General features: G+C 42.7%; 1 protein-coding gene across 1 annotated transcript in view; it reads right to left on the bottom strand.

Annotated features, from left to right (window-relative positions):
• Positions 1 to 373: 373 nt before the first annotated feature.
• MAGI1 (membrane associated guanylate kinase, WW and PDZ domain containing 1) overlaps positions 374 to 19,283 on the bottom strand; it is a 317,178-nt gene continuing 298,268 nt past the window's right edge. The window contains exons 15-22 of the mRNA XM_009883598.1: positions 18,866 to 19,058; positions 15,497 to 15,790; positions 12,025 to 12,192; positions 7,445 to 7,535; positions 7,264 to 7,327; positions 6,100 to 6,246; positions 4,743 to 4,881; positions 374 to 1,080 (exon numbers count right to left, since the gene is read on the bottom strand). Of these exons, the coding sequence (XP_009881900.1) occupies positions 380 to 1,080; positions 4,743 to 4,881; positions 6,100 to 6,246; positions 7,264 to 7,327; positions 7,445 to 7,535; positions 12,025 to 12,192; positions 15,497 to 15,790; positions 18,866 to 19,058 (1,797 nt within the window). The 3' untranslated portion in view covers positions 374 to 379. The remainder of the gene's footprint in view (positions 1,081 to 4,742; positions 4,882 to 6,099; positions 6,247 to 7,263; positions 7,328 to 7,444; positions 7,536 to 12,024; positions 12,193 to 15,496; positions 15,791 to 18,865; positions 19,059 to 19,283) is intronic.

Raw genomic sequence — 19,283 nt, 5'->3', positions numbered from 1 at the left:
TTATATTACTGGCTACCCCCATTTACTATACTGGGGAGGGGGGAAAGTAGCCCAATAAAGGAATTATTCTTAAGAAATCTACAAAGAATGTAGAAACAAAATTTTATAATCCTTTAGGACCAACATTTGGCAAGTAATTAAAAAAAAAAAAAAGAATACACTGAAAAATACTTTCTTTAATATTATACATCAGGCACAACTTTTTTTTTGTTCGGTTTTTTTTTTGTTGTTGTTGTTATTTCATCTGCATAAAAGGTTTGTAGGATCAGCAAGTGCCGGATGTCTCCTCGCCTGCAAAAGCCGGATGGTTTCAGCTCTCGCACTCTCTCCTCCGCTCCCGCGGTGTGGGGAAGGCGACGGGGACCCCGGAGGAGCCCCCTCAGATGCTGAGGTCGGTGCTGCACTCCTTGTACGGCCGCCTGCGCTGCTCGGGCGGGTGCCTGCGGCTCGGCTCATGCTTCCAGTTGGGGTCTTCCTTCTCCCGGTGGCCAGCTCGCTCCTCCCTGAGCCGTCTGTCGGGCGACCTCTCCCTTCGCCGGTCGGACGACTTGGCCCGCCGGTCGAGGGAGCTCTCTCTTCTCCGGTCGGGCGACCTCCTGGGCTCCGTGAGTCTCTCCAGCGACCGCCGCCGGCGGCTGGGCGACCGCTCTCTGCGCCTTTCAGGGGAGAGGTCTCTCCTCCTCTCGTGTCGTTCCCGCCTCTCCAAAGTGTTGTCGGCGCTCCTCGTCCCTTCCCTCCGCTTTTCGGGAGACCTCCTCTTCTGCCCGTTCACCACCGCCCTCTCCGGCTGCCTCTCGCGCCTCCTCTCCGGCGACCTCTCCGTCCTCCTGCCTGGCACGTGGTCGTTGGTTTTAGAAGTCCCATTCCAAGTGTGGTGTTCGTTGGGATGTCTGCTAAACTCTCTGCTGCCTTTTAGGTCTCTAACATAAGTCCGCTTGTCCCCATGTTGTGATGATTTGTGAAGGTCTGGTGGATAACTGGACTCCGATGATGGGTGCTGCCGTCGGTCGGATGGCACGGGTTTCATTTCCGATACATTTTGTGAACCTGTGGCGGGACTGTTCCTGTCACTGCTGGGGTCTGAAAGAAAATAACAGCAAAGCGTTTGGTACCGATGCCTTCCGCCGCGCCGTGACACCACTTATCACTCTTCAGACTTCATTAGTGACAAAAACAAACAACTGTTAAAGCAGTCAGCGAAGGCTAACCGAAGCTTTTGTTAATTTAACTGCGAACAACGAGAGTTACAGGTTAGTACTGGTGCTGCTCTGTTCGTTAGCCGTGTTTTGGTCCAAGCTGATATCATCTTTATGCTCTTCTGGTCACGGGGCAGTTTACATTTTCCCCAAGACCAATTCAAAATGTTTCGGTTACACTATTTTCTTTCCAGTGGGAAAAAAAAAAAAAAAGTAGTTCGGGTTGTTGGCTGTTTTTTTTAACAGTTTCCAATAAAGAGGGCCTTTAGGAAAGGATTTTTTTTCCTTTAAGTCTTTGGAAAGAATTGCCTTCCAGGTGTGGGAGGCCTTGTTTCAAATAGCAGAAAATGTACAGAAAATAGAATCGATTATTAAGTTTTCACCTTGTAAAATAACATTTTGAAGGTGTGAGAATTAGACTGTAATTGTGCAATTTCCATTTTATTTAAGACGTTACTTTATCTCATTTAGTTCTACCATGTTAGGAAACGTCCTAGGGTAGATTTTGGTTTTGCCACAATGATTCCAACAATGATGACAAAAGTTATGATTTTTTCATATCAAAGCAATGGAAAGATATTGTAATATGTAGGATGGCTTTGATTAAAACCTAATCTCCAGTTCATTATTTTTAATGTAGTATTTCAGGCAAAATACAGCTGAGCTACCTCTGCGAGACAACTGCAAAGCAGTAGAAAAAAAACCACCCCAAAACTAAAAACCAGCCCTGTGCTGTAGCTAAGCTGCAATTACTCACGTCATTTGTTATGGATGTTTATGAATGATTCATTATAGACATGGCAAACATTAAAGTAGCTGCGCTGACTTAATGCGAGCGTTGCTTTTATTTGCTTATTGTTTTCTTTTCTAAAGTAACTTCTGCACGGCAGCTCGGCTGGCTTTAGCCACGCTCCCCGCAGGCTTCCTGCCGCTCGCACCGAGACACCCACCTCGAGGTGGACTATCCCGAAGGCCACGACTGAGAACCCTCACAAACACTTGTGGGGATGGATTTTTATTATTTTTTTCCTGCTTTTCTCCTTTTTGTCTTCCCTCCCCCAAGCCAAACACTCTACGTGCTCATCCCTCCTGCCATCACGCAAAGCGTCGCCCATTTGACGGCACTACCATTCCTTAGCTTGGGAGGGTGGGTGTGTGCATGGGCCATGATTTTTGTGACTTCCAGGTGGAACCCGTGTTGCAACTCACGTGTGTGTGTTTTTGCTTATTAGCATTTCCAGGCAGCAGCTGGGGACCACACCGCTTTTCCGTAGCTGTAAGCACGTGGCTTGCAGCAACCTGGCTATCGCACAAGGTACAAGCGAGGTTTAACCGTGTCCTGTGGTGTACTTACAATTCAGGGGACGCAGGGTGCTCGGAATGAATTGCTGTACATATAAAATATAGCAAAGCGGAAAGCAATGTGAGGGAATTAGGCCACAGCACAAAAACACCTAATATTGATTTTAGCTACAAACCGTAGTTTGATTATGGCCCATAAGGTAGAAGCAAGACTCCCCGAGCTTGTCATTTCTCATACATGCAGCGATATTAGGAGGTATCATCGCTGAGGAAGGAAGAGCCCAGCACCAAGAAAAGTAAGAGAAAGAGAAAGAGAAAAGTAGAAAATTTAGATTCCCTATAATAAAGATGAAAGAAAGAAAAATCTTCATATTTTATCTTAGAATAAAGAAAGTTTATTTTTCCAGTCAGATTGTCTAGGCTTCACCCAAATATAAGGCTGCAAAGACAGCAGTTGTTATTATCGTGACATAAAGAGACATCTAAGAGGTGATTCAATAACCCAGACAACGAGAGCATCCATTCTAAAAGACAGCTGGAACAGCGACACAGAATGTCATAGAAAAAACATTAACAATCAAACAACAACGAAAAATAAAGTCCACCAGAGACCACAACATTAAAAATAAGTACAAAACTCATTACAAAAATATACAGCCTCATAGAGAAGCACGTTCCAATCGAGTCAGAAAAATATTGGAACTTAACATTATTAGAGGAACCATTTGCGACTGCAGCGAACAGAACAAAGAGAGGAAGGAGTCCCAAATGTTACAAGGATATTCTTTACAGTAGTGCAGCCCCTGTATATTAAATCCTTGCTTGCAGAATGAACGTTTAGTGGTTTAGCATTAGCCAAAAGAAAATTGGTGGTGGATTTCCATCCTCAGTGCAACAGACATATGCTTTGAGAAGTGAAGCACTTAATTTACAGGGTATTTATGCAGTCTAGCATATGATACAGTACTGTACATCCAAAGGAGTATAGGAAAAGACAAAAGTAGAAAGAACATTACAGAATTTCAGTGCCATCATTGAACCTTCTGGTGTGCTATTTATATTACAGAAGTGTAAACCCACAACGTCCCTTCCACATCGTTCAACACTTCAATTGTTTGTTGGTTATACTCTGAATTGGTCATTTTAAGTTAAATAATGAGCAGAGTGAGCAGAAACTCTCAAACGTGGTACAGTAAATGAAAAGAAAATCTAGTTCATAAATTGTGCAAAAGGGTTTTGTTTCCGGTTTTAGGACATGGAGTGAATGATAAACACAGAACTTACTGACACAGAAATAACCCAAATACGGGGAGAAAAGTATAAAGGACATCCCTTCAATCATCAGTTTCTATAGAAACCTCAAAGACCTTTGGTTGGGAGTAGCCCTCCATCGAGGGCACAATATTTGACAATTATCTCAAATAAATAAGACATAATTATAATATTAAATAGTGTGCTAAGTTAAGCCACCCAGCAATCCAACCTCCGGGGGAAGAAAAGGAAATCTAATGCAATTCTTAGTAAGAAACGAGGACGGAACGTTTCCCCTAAGACGCACACGAGAGCACCTTTTCGTAACCTCCTCACCTTTTCAGACCTTACAAATTAACTAGTTGAAACCAGCAGATAGCTTAAGGGGGGAGAAAAGGGCTCAGGAGGCCAAATCAATATATTTTTGCAGTAAAGCTTTTTTTTTTTCCTTCTTTTTCTTAAATAGCTTTATAAATATTTACATAAATATTAAGGGAAGGCAAAAGTCTCATAAGCCATCTTGGCATTCATGTCTATGGATACAGACAGGAACTAAGAGAAAAACCTAACAAAAAAAAAATCACTACTTCAGAATAGTAACTCAGGATCCCAGTTTTTGCATTGATAGTAGAGACCTATTTGAAACAACAATTCAGCCGCTGAGAAACAGTTTGGCACAGTTCAATGACATTCCTTGTTTGGCTGGACAAGACAATAAGGTTTGTTTTGTTTTGTTTTGTTTTCCTCTCTGATCACCAAAAATACTGCTATGATGATCTTGCCTTACACTGCGCCCCAAGTCCATGGAAGCAAGCAAAGGATGAAATGTGTAGAAAATTCAGCACAAGCGAGGCAATTAACCATATGTTGCAAAGGTTGGTAAGACACTGGTGAGAAAGGAAAATAAAAAAGAATTCCCGCTTCAGATCTTGAGACATATCATTCATGGAGTGATGCCAGGGAAGAAAGGAATGTTTTCATAGTTTGACCCACCATATTCTGGGACAGAGCCATCTCCACGTTTCAGAAACAGGCGGACCCTGCGGCCACCATTTTTAATCAGTTCAATGGCCCGAGCGTGCTTCATGTTCTTGGTAGTTTCTCCGTTGATCTCTAAGATTTCATCACCGATCTGTCAATGCAATAGAAGAAAAGAGTCTAAGATTAGAAACAAGCCCCCACAAGGCTCACCACCACCACACCACAAGACAACGGCCACAGCAAAGGTGGAAGAACAACCATGCACCAGGTGAAGCTAAATATGCCCAACTCCTTCCAGTGACAGCCCACAAAAAACAGTATGCAGGGACCTGGGAGACTTGAAGATGACAAGGAAAGCCTGAGGTACCAAAATATTTCATTGCTGTTCTGTAAAACCACGTTGCATTACTGTATTGCTCAATAGCTAGAGCTGTGTTAGAACTGGTGTTATTTTATTTTATTTTGATTATTTGTAAAAGTCTTTGGTCAAAGAGGTGGTTTGTTCTACAGTCTGCTGTAACTGGGATGTTCAAATAGCTTTTTCAAGTCCGTTTCCCACTTGGATATAGATACTTGGCATGAACCAGCAAAGCTGCTTTTGTAAATATAATCATTTATCAGGATAGGAAAACAGGGCTTGGAAGAGCTTGTCAAAGCATTGACTTCCACAGCAAAGCACTGAGTTATTTCTAGCACCAACAATTTTGGACCTACAAATCTACCCCTAGCAAAAGAATTTTGAAAATGCCCTTTGCATGATATATCTAGAGAAGAAAAGGACATATGTGGTAAAGTTATAATGCATTCTCTAACAGAGGAGCAACGAGTACACAAAACTTGGCAATTTATTTTTTCTGTAGGCTTTTTATAACATACGCCCCTGTTATAATGCTTATAATTTACCTGATATCTGAAGTTAGCAGTTAATACTTATCAAAAACTACATTACAATTTTGTAACCCGTGGGTCAATATACATGCTCTGTCCCCACTCTGCCCACGAGCAGAGGAGAGGATCAGGTGGGACACCCCGATTCTCTACTCATGGCTGCAACTTTGAAAGAGCTGAGGAAGATTGGGCTATTACATTTTCAATGCTACATGCATCTTTGTTAGGCTTTAAAAGTCAGATTATGTATTAGAATTTGGAAACCTGGGTCGGAACAAGGGGCTGAAGTCTTCCAATGTGCACAGACTGTATACAAAGGGTGACAGAAGCCATTGACAGAAGTAAATAGGAACCACTGCTCCTTTCAGTTACCATTTAATTTTCCTTTTAGCTGGCACAGCAGAAGGTGTGCCTCGAAGGGAGAGGCAGGGAAGTCAACTTATTGCAAAGAAACGTGTTTTTTAAATGTGTTTGTGCATACCCTCATCTTCCCACATCTCTCAGCTGGACCATCCTCAGCTAGCCGCAACACGTACAGATCCATATTATACTCCCGGCCACCTCGCAGGCTAAAGCCAAACCCTTTGGCTCCTCTTTCCAGCTCAACAGTGTAAAAATCTTGGTCCTGCTGGAGGGAAGACAACATATGCGCAATTGAACAGAAAGTTAAATGCTGCTCTACTCTCATTTTGAAATTATTCAACCAATGAACATTATTATTTTTGTTACTCATAATTAAAAAAAGAAAAGCAGTTGAGTTTTCACACACAGACTGGGATTTCTTGCTTCCTCAGATTTCACGCTGCGATTTGGAGCACCAGCAGTGGTCCACAAAGGCTGTTTGAATGAATGGGCTTGGCCATGTCCCATGCATTTTTAGGCACCTCTGTTACACACCACCTCCTGTGCCCATGCAGAAAGGCACATTTCGGGAGGGTGGTTTGTGTTCTACCAACTGCAAAGGAAGGCTAGGCAACCTCAATTCCAGCACCAGGCTTTAGTTAGATGACTAATGGTACCTGGGATGAGTCTATGCCATGGTGCTGGCTTTTCCTTTTTGTTACCACCTCATTTATTCCCTTTCAAGAAGCTCAGAAGCATGAGCATTGTTTTTCACAACTGCTGTTAGTGTAGTTCTATTGTTCTGAAGTCCCTAATGGAAGAGGCTACTTCTGGGATGGCCAGTGGCAAGGAAAGATAACAATGAGATAGATAATCTCTCTAATAATATCTGGAACACTCCAGCTATTGCCCCTTATTAGGTTTTACTCTTTTTTGTTCTCTGAATTTATCATTTGCATACAACAGTACTTTCTGGAGAGGTCCCTCAAAATATACAACTCAATAAACAAACACATAAATTATTACTATCATAAAAACGTCAGCTTTTTTTTTTCCCTTTCTTTTTTTTTTTTTTTCCTCCCTAAAAGTCTTGATGAGAATGTGTTGGAAATGTTTCTCAGCTGAAACAACAGCAACACATACTAAGAAACTCATCAGCAAATTCCTCTTTCTCCAGCAACAAGACTGAAGGAGAACAACCTCCCAGTAGGAATTTTCAAGGGAAATATGTGAACACAGCTCTCAAGCAGATTGGAAGCAACAGTCTGTGGTAAAAAAAAACAATGAGAAAGGTACTCCTTACCTGTGCTGCTTGGGGTGGTTTGAAATCAAACTGAGATTCCTGCTTTGGTTTGGTGTTGTTCCTGCTGTAACAAATGAAAGAGGGAGAGAGGAAAAATACAGCTCATGGGATGTGAAGATGACCAAGAAGTAACCAAAGAGAGAGCATGTCAATGTGCTCTCCTCAAGGAAAACAATCTGACCTGGTCTCCTGTGGTATTTGCTGAGGAGTATGTGTGGTTGTAATTGTAGCAATTTTTTCTGCATTGGTCAATAAAGTAGCATTGGAGGATTCTGCAAAATAAATTTTTTTTCATTATGAGGGAAGGTCATTGGCCATTCACTGAAAAAAAAATCTGCAAAGGCATTTCACTGGAAAGCATCATTATGTTGGTTCTAAAGAACTTGAGATTGGCTCAAATTTCTTAAATCCAAAAATTAACAGGATAAAATCTAAGCTAACTCATAGTAATTATCTATATGAAGCTGTACAATCAATTGGAAAAAGAAAAGAAAAAAATACATTTGGGAAATCTGGATTGGAAACACCCCTGAGTGTTAGGCACACTCAGAACGAAGACTGACTCGTGGAGGAAGGGTTGAAGACTGTTTTGTCTGTTGTCTAACGACATAAATTCTAATCATTAAAGGCTCCAAATATGGTAGGTTGGCTGGATTACTTTTATAGTAGCAATAACTATTCCATGGATTATAAACTTAGCAGTGCTTCCTCCATCAGAAACTGCAATCTTCAGTAGGATTGAGATGTGGCTTTTATCTAATACCTCACAAGGTGATATTGACTGTGGCTAAAACCCAAACTTACTGAAATCCATCTTGGAAATACAACCCACTGCTGCCTGAGCACTCAAACCTGCACACAGGGACATGGAACCACCTGTACCAAATGCATCAACAGCTCAGGGTACCATTTACAAAAGGGCCCACCGAGAGAATAGAGAGCATCATTCACTTCAAAACTCAATTTATGCCACGGTAAAGGGCTCTCAGCCCAACATCAGTCTGTGCAAATGCTATATTTGTCTACGCACAGAAAGAGGTGTTTCCAGAAGAGGTCCTCTCTCCTGCTTCACAAAACTGGGAAGGGAGTTACTGTAGGCACAGTTGAAAAGGGACTATTCTAGGTGCCCCTCACAGTATGGCATGGCAAAACAGTCCCCTTGCCATTTTGGAGCTATATCATATAATTCAGTAAGAACAGAGTTAACCCAGAACTCATTTAACAGTCTGCCTAAAATTAAGGCCATGCACCTTGTTTCTTGACTGAATTTCTCTAGTTCCAATCCCACTCTTAAAAAAAGCCACCATCAGAACAGCAACGAAACCCGGGTGGAAACATCTGGCTCTCCAACATAAAATTACAAGGTCTTCTACCCTGCCCTTGTTTGCCTCTTAAGCTCCAGGCATCCGGTAATTCATTTTATTGACTATGGAGAAATCTGTCATTATTAAACAGAGTCCAGCTGTAATACAATATTGCAGAAATGGGAGATTTTTTTGCCTGAATTAAAGAGAGGTGGTGGTCATGGGCTTACTTGGCCCTGGGAACTGATTTTATTTCATGGATTTGTTTTAATTGTGGAGAAATCTAGATGAGGTGAAGGCTTTTCCTTTCTGTAGCTACTGCATGTCAAGGGAAACTCAGGAAAAGGGAATGAAAGAGAAAAAGAAGAAACATTTAAACAGATGGGTGCCACGAGAGCACAGCTCCTTTGCCTGCAGCACTGTGCCCAAGTTAACATGCCCAAACCCTCAGCATATGGAGCTGTAACATCTTCCAGACCAGAGCTGGCTTGTGTCCAGTGGCTCTGAGAGCAAGAGAGCCTCCTGGGTCTGCCCACACCTCTCCGGTTAGGCAGGACCAAACCATGTCCTTGAGAGAACGTGGTGCTGACAGCTGGCTTGTGTGAGGAGACGTCCCTATATGTGGTTACATTGTTGGATTTTAAGAAATAATTCTATGTATTTTGTAAAGATGCCTTGATGCTAAAATTGGTCTCTAACATAAGAAGGCCCCAAAACGTGGTTAAGTGTTCTGTATTCACCCAGAACAAAAGCCTCTGAAATCCTCCACAAATATTTGGAGATCAGATGAAGATGGGCTTCAAAGAGAATGCAAGATTCCTACCCTTTAGTAGGTCACACTAAGAATACCAAGTAGAGCAACAACACATCTTTGGTACAGATGTGTCTTCACACCACTGTACTGCATCTATCTTTAGCCCACCCTATCCCACGAGTCAGGAGTTGTGCATAATTTTGCTAGTTTTTTAGACACAGGTTCAGGACGCGTGCCAACCACCATGCAAAACTGGAACAGAACACAAATACAGGAAAAATTCTCTCTAGTAGAATTACAATTGTACTTTCTAAATCCTACATATTTCATTGATTCCTTGCCCTGTTTTGCCCTAGGACACTCAGACACCACTTCAATGCCTAAGCTAGGCTTGTCGTCTTTCAGCTCACCGTACCCTTCCATCAGCTGGTAGCACGTTGAACTATCGTAATTTCATTACAAACACACTCCTGCGATGGTCTATGCCCATGAGTTGGTGCAAGACTTATTATGAAGCAAAAACCCTTTGCATTTTTAATAATGTTAGAAGAGATTAGCAATGTGAGTTTATTGTGAGTCTTGTGATGAGCCTTAGTTTCACGTTTATCTGAGAAGGCGAGGTTTTTCTTTTTTTTCCCCCCCCCCCCCCCCGCCTTAAGTACACAGACCAAAAAAGCACCTCAAAAGCGACAAAAAGAAAACTACAAATCCACAAATGCATCCAAAGACAACAACAACAAAAAAAACCCAAACAGCATTGACACCAATTTTTTAAATCTCACAGGTTTTAGAGCAAACCTCTCAGCGATTTTGAGTACCTGATCTTACTGTCTTTTGGAAATTAAGTGCAGGTAATACCATGCAGCGTTGACAATCTCACTTGGAATTTCAAAGGGACAGTAAGTAAAAACCTCAAAGTCTGCACTGCTATGAGAGAAAAGAGATGACTCCTCCCCTAAATTACAGCTTTCAACCTTCCCTAGGGATACCTGATGCCCGTCACAGCTACAGATTTCCCTCCTAACCTAAGCAATTTAACACAGTATTTTGTACACACGTTTGCATGAACAAGACTGTGTGAGCATTCACATCAGGAGCATACGTTCCTCTTAAAAAAATCTTAAGCCATTCAAAAGTTATTTATTTCTTATGTATTTTTGCCCTTAAAAAATAAATTTAGCTATTCAAATATCCACCTTCCTTGATTTTGATCAGATATCAAAATACTGGTAATGAACAACGCTTCTCCCAGTTCACCTTCCAAAACCGGCACGCACAGGCCAGCTCAGATGTTAGCCCGATACACAGCCATTTTATTATTCATGAATAGTCAATTTGCTGGAAGCAGCAAAGGATCATATACCATTTGACCTGGTAGCTAGTAAACAGTGGGAAAATAAAGCGTTTATGCAAAACAAATCATCCTAAACAGAAATAATTTATAACCAGATCATTTCTCAACCTGGCCTATTTTGACCCTCTAACTAAACACAGCACAATCATGCTCTGCGCCGTAACCAAATCCCTGTTTCAGATTAGAGAGCACGAGAGCCGGCAGCTATTGAATGCTTCTCGCTGGAAATCACGTCACGTAACTTCTTCATTCTGCTTTACAAGTACCAGGTTCAATTCTGCCATACTTCCTCAACCTTCCCTTCAAACTTAATCACACTTTCTCTATATTTAACTGAATGCAAACAATGTCCTGTACAACTCTAAGACATGCTCATTAGCACTGAATCTGAGCCATCAAATCTTATGCCCGTGGATTCAGCTTAAAATCAGAGCAATGTAAAAGTATTTCTGCCTAATGAGTTCTCCCTATGAACCCACCCGTGGCAGAGCAGAACAACAAACAAACAAAATACTTAGAATTTAGAAGCACACCAATTTTAGTTCTTCTACAGATACTTTACATATATTTCTGCTCTGTTCCTATTTGGAATCACAGCTAGGGATCAATTTAATGAAACTGATATATAACACAGAACCTCATTTTTATTAAATAGTTCGATGACCCGAAACTAGTACCAAGTGTCCTCATATTATTAGGGATCCCACACGTTCCTTCTGATCTGAAACAGTGAGATCCCGATCCTGTCCAGGGTAACTCTTACAACAATCAGCTGCAAGCACACAGCAGCTCCAGAGCCATCACCATTTAACAAAGTCATTTCAAAACGTACTGAGCTCTCTCCCAAAGCAACTTACCCAGAATAAAACCAAATCTTCTTTTCAAACAGCTTAAAACGTGACAAAGTGTTTATCCCTTTCTGTGATCTCTTTACTCTATAGCCTGCTTGTGTATATACAAAGCTTCAGGAATCCCCCATCTTAACAAGTGAGTCCCAAATATTCTAAAGCTGCATTATTAACCTAAGAATCAAATCAAAGTGTACTGAGACATGCATCAAATTTACAGAAGACAATTTTAAAAGAGATACGTGGAAGAACATGATAGAATGGAATATTATTTTTTTAATGGAGAATCAGCACCTCCCTGTTTAAAAAAAGAACTCCCAGTTCTCTAGAAAGAAACAAAAAATAAAGCTATGGAAGACTCACAACCTCCCTCACTGCTGATTCCCAAAGTGGGAGTGGAAATTGAGCCCTCCATGACTTTGCAGCTCTGACTGATGCAGAAAGCCCGGGAACAAAACCAACGAGAGGGTCAGATAAGACAGCAGGAAACATATACTTTACCATCTCCTGGAATGATGCGCAGGGTAACGGTGTTTCCCGCTTCCTTAATGAGGTTGACGATGTCTGAATGCGACTTGTTGGTGATGGAGCACCCATTCACAGCCAAGATCCGATCGCCTACTTTCAGCTTGCCACAGCGGTCTGCGGGACTCCCTTCAATTATCCGACCTATTTTGTGAGGCATGGCCACACATGCATTTCCCGCTTTTGTATTGGTTTGGGGGTTGTTTTTTGTTTTGTTTGGTTTTGGTTTTGGTTTTTAATTGTTTACACACGTGGGAATATGGTGAAGGGGAAAAGGAGAAAAAGGGTTGAAAAGGGAACGAGAAGGTTAAGGGTTAATTAATTAATGCATCAAGCAAAAGTTATTATAGGATAGCTTTGCTGCCAGTGTTCAAAACATTGGCAAACAACTAGTACGAGTGCACAACACTTATTGTACAAAAAGGTGTTTTGTTAATCACTCAAAACTCCCCCCCACCTTGATTTCTGTTAATAAATGGTGAATTAAATTGCACTTAACAGCCCCATCATAACCCAAATCCTGATTTTATTTTCGAACAAAAAAAAATCAAACTGTTTGTAGGAAACACAACCTTCCCCTTCCACGATTACACCAGTGTCAGCCTCTCTAGTCTTTCTCTAAGTCAAGTGCTGTTCAAGCTTCTGCCAATGTTTTGTTCTTTCTCAATTCAGAAAGAGAAAATCGTTCTAGGCCTAGGAGGGAGTGCGACTCCCTTTCTACCACGAAGACCCAATCTATCAGCGCTGCATGGGGAAGCAACATGAAACGGTTTTCTTCCATCGCGAATAAAGGTACTACCAGGGAAGGAACAGGACCACTACAGATGGGCCAAGACTGACAAAGGTAACCTGTTTGGTGTGGGCATCCACCTCCGCCTCTGTTAACCCTTCCCCTTTTATGACCTTAGATGGCATCCGGACAGGAGCAGGGAAGAATAAGGACCTCCTCATTCAGATACCTCTAAAACTACACACAAAACCACTGAGATGTCTGACACACAGAGCAAGAGCACTTTAGGATGAATGTGTTTTGGAGACAAAGCTCTCCTCCTGTTCCATGCAATTGTTTGTCCCAAAAACACAGGGTCGTCCATAAAATGCAGAATTGGGACACACGGGATACACAACTTCTCTCAGATAAATCCATTGAGCTTTTGTAGGGCTTCCTTACATGGGCAAGAGGCCCTCGGGTTCGCGGGACATGGTTAAAACCATGAAGTATACGCAGTGGTCATCTCATACTTTGCATCCACAATACATTCGCCCTCAAGATGCACTCTCCCATCTGTGCTGTAGTCTTTATTCGTTTAGTAGTTTTAGAGATATGCATTGCTGCACACACGACAACACTAGAAAGACCATAAAGAAGAAAAGGCTAAGAAAAGGAATGTGAGGTGAGAGAACAAGGTAGGAAAGATGCAATGAAAACTGGCAGAAAGTGTTAATATTAGTTGCAAATGGTGGTTTGGTTTTGGTTGGGTTTTTTTTATTATATTTTTTTAATTTTACTGTGATGTTAGAAAGTTTCTCTTTCTGGAAATGCAAAGACCCATCCAGTTTAAAGGCTATTTTGAGGGTATGTGAAATGAATTCCTACTCTATCAAATCCACTGGACACAGATGACAGAGCCCACACCAAAGTGACCAAGGTGGGTTTTAGAACCAGTTTGGCCCATCTCTAAATACTACCCATGAAAGAAAAAAAACTACAAAGCAGGTCCAAAGTAAGCATCACACAGCAGAGGGAATGTATCTCATGCAGAGTATTAGGGAAAAGCTGAATACACTTGAAAAAAATTAAAGGAAAAACAGTCACAGATCAACAGATCTCCATGAGGAGTCCCTGCATAGAAAACTTCCAGTTAGCGAGTATCTTGGGCTAAAGCAAAGACAACTCTTTACAACCTCAGGTCAAGGTTTCTCTGCAGAAAAGAGTTAGAGCACAGTCTTCAGACAGTAAAAGTTAGTTACATACATGTTTGCAAATACTTTCAACAGATAAAGGTCTCTCTCCGGTTTATACTGACTTCAGTTTAATCTATATTGCATTACATCGTTGTGCTCTGGCACCAAAATACCTATTCTGGAAGAGCAGTTTCCAGCAGCAAGGACAGTGCGAAGTAGCCTATCATCTGAGAACTGACAGAACTCCATGCACCGGCTCTACACTAGATATTTCCCCCTCAAAACCTCTGCTGCCACGACTGCCCAGAACAGCGCTAATAATGGCCCGTTCTACATCAATACCAGCAGAGGAGATGATGCTCCCTTGATGTATAGTAATGGCACTGCTGATGGGCAAGAGCAGGAAATTTCAGAATAAAAAGCCTAGGAAAAAAAAGGGGGAAAGGCCACTTCTTGCCACATGCAGCTGCGCGCCTCAGGAACTTTCAAGCTCTACAGTGATACTGCAATGTATTTTGTCTGCAAAGCACAACCCTGCGCTGAGAGGTAGTGTGGACATGGCCGGGGAACTTGTTCTGTCTTTCCTTTTCCCTTCCATCCCTGTCACATGCCGCAGACTAACAGGGAGGGAACACCTTCTTTTTTCCCCTACAAAATATAAGTGGATGCTGTCTCTGGCCCTTTTGGAGGAGATGGAAAGGGTAGAAATAGTATCTCTGACTGGTTTCCCCCTTGCAATGACATCTCTGCTCTAGAGCAGGCTGTTCTGTGCATACTTGCAAAACCAGCTTATGTAGACCTCTTTTGCAGCAACACCTGGAAATGGGTGCCTGCCCAGCAGAAAGGACTGTCTTCAGAAAGAAACCATTACCACTTCTATTAGGGCAGGATATTAAGTGTGATATCACGTGAACTTCACTTCCCCCTACTCTGAAGAAATGGAATTGGGAAGAGGTGGAATGGATCAAAAAACATCCTGGCTTTTTTAACTGTATTGTCTATTTTTATGTTTCACCAGCAAGCACTTTTAATTAAAACTTTCCAGCTATCAGCATGCTCACTCCATAATGAGGATCAGAATAACCCTGATTGCCAAAGAGAAGTTAATCAGTTTAAGCATTACTGCTTTTAAATCAACTGGCTCAATTCCACCATCAGGAGACATATTTCATTCCACCTGCTCCATTTCGGCATTAGCAAACACCATCACTGGGGGGATCCCCACTGCTCTTCTGAGAGCAAACCCCAGAAAGACGTCCAGCTAGTGGGGACAGCCGGAGCTTCAGGGAGCATCAGGAATTGCCACTGGTGGCATTTTTACTCTTCAGGTTGGGATTTCTCATTTTGCTTTTCTTGACTCAGCGCTGAACAAAACCCAGGAGGCAAACACCTACCAAGTCTTGGCCTCCGATTAAGCTATTAATTACATCAATTAGGGCACGCTCACGACTTTTAATTAAATAGATCCCCACTCGCCTCCTTGCACTGCAGTGCTCAAATCTGCGTCTCATTCAAGGCGCGTTGAAAAAACCCCAAGACTTACCGAATGTCGTGCCCGCCTCTGGCCGGCTCACCGATGAGACAATGACGAAGCCGAAGCCCTCGTTTTCGCCGCGGCGGATTTCCACATCGTAGGGCTGGACCACGGCGCTGACGACACCGCTGCCCCCGCCACCACCGCTGCCGATGCCACTGGTGCTGCCGCTGCCCGAGCTGACGGTGTTGAGGGAGTTCTGGCTGCCCTGCGGCGTTCGCTTCTCCTCCGTCAGCGAGGCCGGCTGGTTGCTGCTGTGGTGGGAAGAGGCTGGGGATGGGACTTCATTCTCTGCCTTGGGAACTGGGGAGTTAAAAAAAGACTGTCTGAGCAGGCCGCATCATTCAGTGCTTGAAAAGTGCCATCCACTGAAGGTGAAAATGTAAGGCAAATCACCTGCTTTAATCTATCTGTCTGCTTTTGGGCTCTGTCTGCTTTCGGATGTCACCACCAACACTTCTGTTTGGTGACGGCACTGACCACACATGCTCATCCTCTCCAGTGTATGGTCATGCAGCCAAAGCCTTTCACTGCCAAACTACAGCAGCAGTCCGGTTAAACCAGTGCAGTGCTGCGTGCTTGGATGCTCTGTGGCATTTTAAACCTGGATTACATTAGTTCAGAAATGCCTCCTTTAGATAGCACATCCCCACTTCAGCTATATATGTGCAATTGTGTATGTGTGCACAAGCTGCAAGGAGAGAGAGCAATATCAAATACCCATCACTCAACACCTGTGTATTTTTTAACTTAATGCTATCAGTTGGGTAGCACTGATTGCCTTCGATTAATGTGATCTTAAGTAATAACCACCCACACTAAGGCAAAACAACTTGTGAACCAAGCTCTTCTGGATGGAAGAACCAGCAACTATCATCTGTACAGTCGTGGCACAGTCGTGGGAAAACCATTAAACATTATTAACTTTAACGTTAATATTAAACAAGTGTTTAACAGCAACTGAAGTTGGAAATGGTATTACTTTAAAATCTAATCAGCTACCACAAGGCTTGAAGAAGTCTCGAAAAGATCGCTTAGTCCATGCTCTGCTCGAGTCAGGGCCAGCTACACTTACTGTCAGTCCTGACAGATGTTGGTCTAATCAGCTGTTAAATATCTCCCCAGGCAATCTATTGGTTGCAATATCTAACTTAAATCTTCCCTGCTGCAACATAAGGCTATTATTTCTAGTTCTATCTAGCAGGCATATGGAGAACATATTATTCCCTTCCTCTTTGCAGCAGCCTCTTATAGTCTTGGGGAGTTTAACACCTCCTCCCCCTTCTCTGCTTTAGGCTAAACAATCCCGATTTGTTCAATATTTCCTTGCAGACCATGTTTTCTAGAGCTCTCCTTATCCTCCCTGGTCCTCTGGACTCCCTCCAGTTGGTCTCTCTCCAACTCAAATATGTCTTTCTTGAAGTGCTGGACCATATTGCAGCTACGCCATCATCTGCTGGGAAATCGGGAGAGTTCCCCCCTGCCTACATCCCAGCACAGTGTTTTTCTTCACCTGAGCCAACCTCAGGTTGAAGCTTGTGGCCCACAATAGCTTCCATTTCTTGTTACTCAGCCAGTTCTCCACAGTCCATTTGCACAGCTGAGAGCAGCATATTGTGCTTGTCTCTACTGAACGGTTGCCTCCACTAATCGGGTCACTTCTCCAATTTGGTGAATCAAAATTAAGTTGAAGATCTTAAAAGCAACAAGAAAATGGATGCCAAACAAAATCTAACCCCGTCAATTCTAAACCTGTTAATTCTACGTATTAAGAAAACAGGAGTATAAACTTCCCCCTCTATGAATCTCAAGACGTGGAGTACCCATTTAGGTGAACAATCTTTTTCTACTGGCATATAGATGACAGGAGGAATAAGGGACCAAAATTCAGGAAGAGGCTTCTCTCCAATGTTATGCTGCAATTTAAAAGCCTGCAAATATAAGGTGAAAGAAGTGATGCTGAATAATTTATCCCAGAGTAAGTGTCCACATTTGAAATGATTCAGAAATAGCTCGGTCTGGAGTGACAAGCCCCTGAATGAAATACCAAGAGATCTCTCATGGATCTAAATCTTTTATGGTAATTTCTAGCCTGGAGGCTGTAAAACTGAATAGAAAATCTACGCACAAAAACAATACCAAAATTCAGCTGCCCTTCCTCCCAAAGCTCATCTCCTAAAGCTTCTCTCACATTGGCAGCCCTTTGTCAGGAATGAGAGGCCGTTAAAGGACAGACATAACCTGGCATTTAATCCACAACGCGAAAAAGGAAAGAAATGAGAAGTGAACATTTATTTAATATTGTGTGGAAGGAGCTCAGCCCTGGATAAGAATACAGAGCTATTTTAGAGGTACTTTTTCTAGTCCTAACTTCCACTGTGGGCCTGATTTTCAACCTGAATGTTATTTTGATGCTCTTTAAGATGAAAGTACATCACTGTCTATTTTTCTGCTGATGCCTAAACTTGAAAAGCTATAGAATATCCTTTCTTCTGAATAAGTGAGCTAAACCAAATCCCACACTCGAGCTCCCTAAAGGGACTCACAGGAAGAGGTAGCACCCCAATGTTACTTTCCGATATTAAGCATAAAGTCGCACGTCATTTAGAAAGCTCATGGCTTCATTTTCTTTGCTATCAGGACATTTTTCTGTCACTAATCTGGGTGCCACCATGCAGTGTCACTTCACTCTGCATCGTTGTCTTTCTGCCAGCTTCTTTTTTGTCCATTTAGACCATTTGCTTGTGCAGTGTGTGTACAATGCCGAGCATAACTCAGCATACAGAAATCTCTTTATTACAACAAACATGCAGACCCTGCACTACCAGAACCAACCACGCTCCCAGTTTTGCATCCTGAGGTTAGCTGACTACACGTTGCAACCTCAGTTGAAGCTTCTCCTGGGCCTGGGACATCAGCCACCACACACAAATGCCCTCACTTGCCCTCTGCCCTTGCCTCCCCTCCTGCGGACTCTTCGGCATCTTTTCCCTCACTCCCAGTTTCAGGGTGGCTATCAGGCAGCGCAGTTATTTTGGGAAGTAAATAGAAAACGCAGAAAGTCAGGCACAGTGTCTGCTGCTGCATGAGTCAAACTAAAAATGGTATGTTGCAACCGAACAGTTCCCCATTTTATCAGAAAACTTCGTGAGGACTGGGGAAGCCAACTGAGACTGAGAGTCTTGACTGGAAACAAAATATTTGAAACATTTGATTGAGAACAAAAAAGACTAAAAATATGCAAAAGAGGAAGAATAACACCAGATCCCCTGAGTTTTCCCAGTATTACAAGGAGGAGCTTCTTTCCTTTAAACCGTTTGCTGAACAGATGGAGTCTGGCAGGAAAATCTACCCCTGCAGAGCGAGACTGCAGCCTACCTGTGTAAACCACTTTGCGCCTGACGGTCAGATTGACATGACCTTGTTTGGCTGCCTGTTGCATAAGCTGGACGACAAGCTGGTGCGATTTCCCGACAACAGGCGTCCCATCCACGCAGATCAGTTCATCACCCGATCTCAGGCGGCCATCAGCATCAGCAGCACCCAGCGGTACAATGTGACCGATGTAAATCTGATGAGTCAGCACAAACAGGAGAAAGCAAAGAAAGGAAGAGAGGGAAGGGGAGGAAGGAAAGAGAGGGAAGGGGAAGCGGAAGGGGGGGAAAGGAAGGAAGGCAGAAAAGGAGAAAGAGAGAAAGAATAAACGGTGATAAATGAGAACTAGCTCAACAGCCAGCTGGAAGCAAGGGGCACTGGTAGTTAGACCCGATTTAGTAGGGGTAAGAAATTGTTGACA

The sequence above is a fragment of the Charadrius vociferus genome, unplaced genomic scaffold, assembly GCF_000708025.1.
Source record: "Charadrius vociferus isolate BGI_N301 unplaced genomic scaffold, ASM70802v2 scaffold324, whole genome shotgun sequence".
NCBI lineage: Eukaryota > Metazoa > Chordata > Aves > Charadriiformes > Charadriidae > Charadrius > Charadrius vociferus.
The sequence above is the reverse complement of the archived record's forward strand: the minus strand, read 5'-3'. Positions and strand labels throughout refer to the sequence as shown.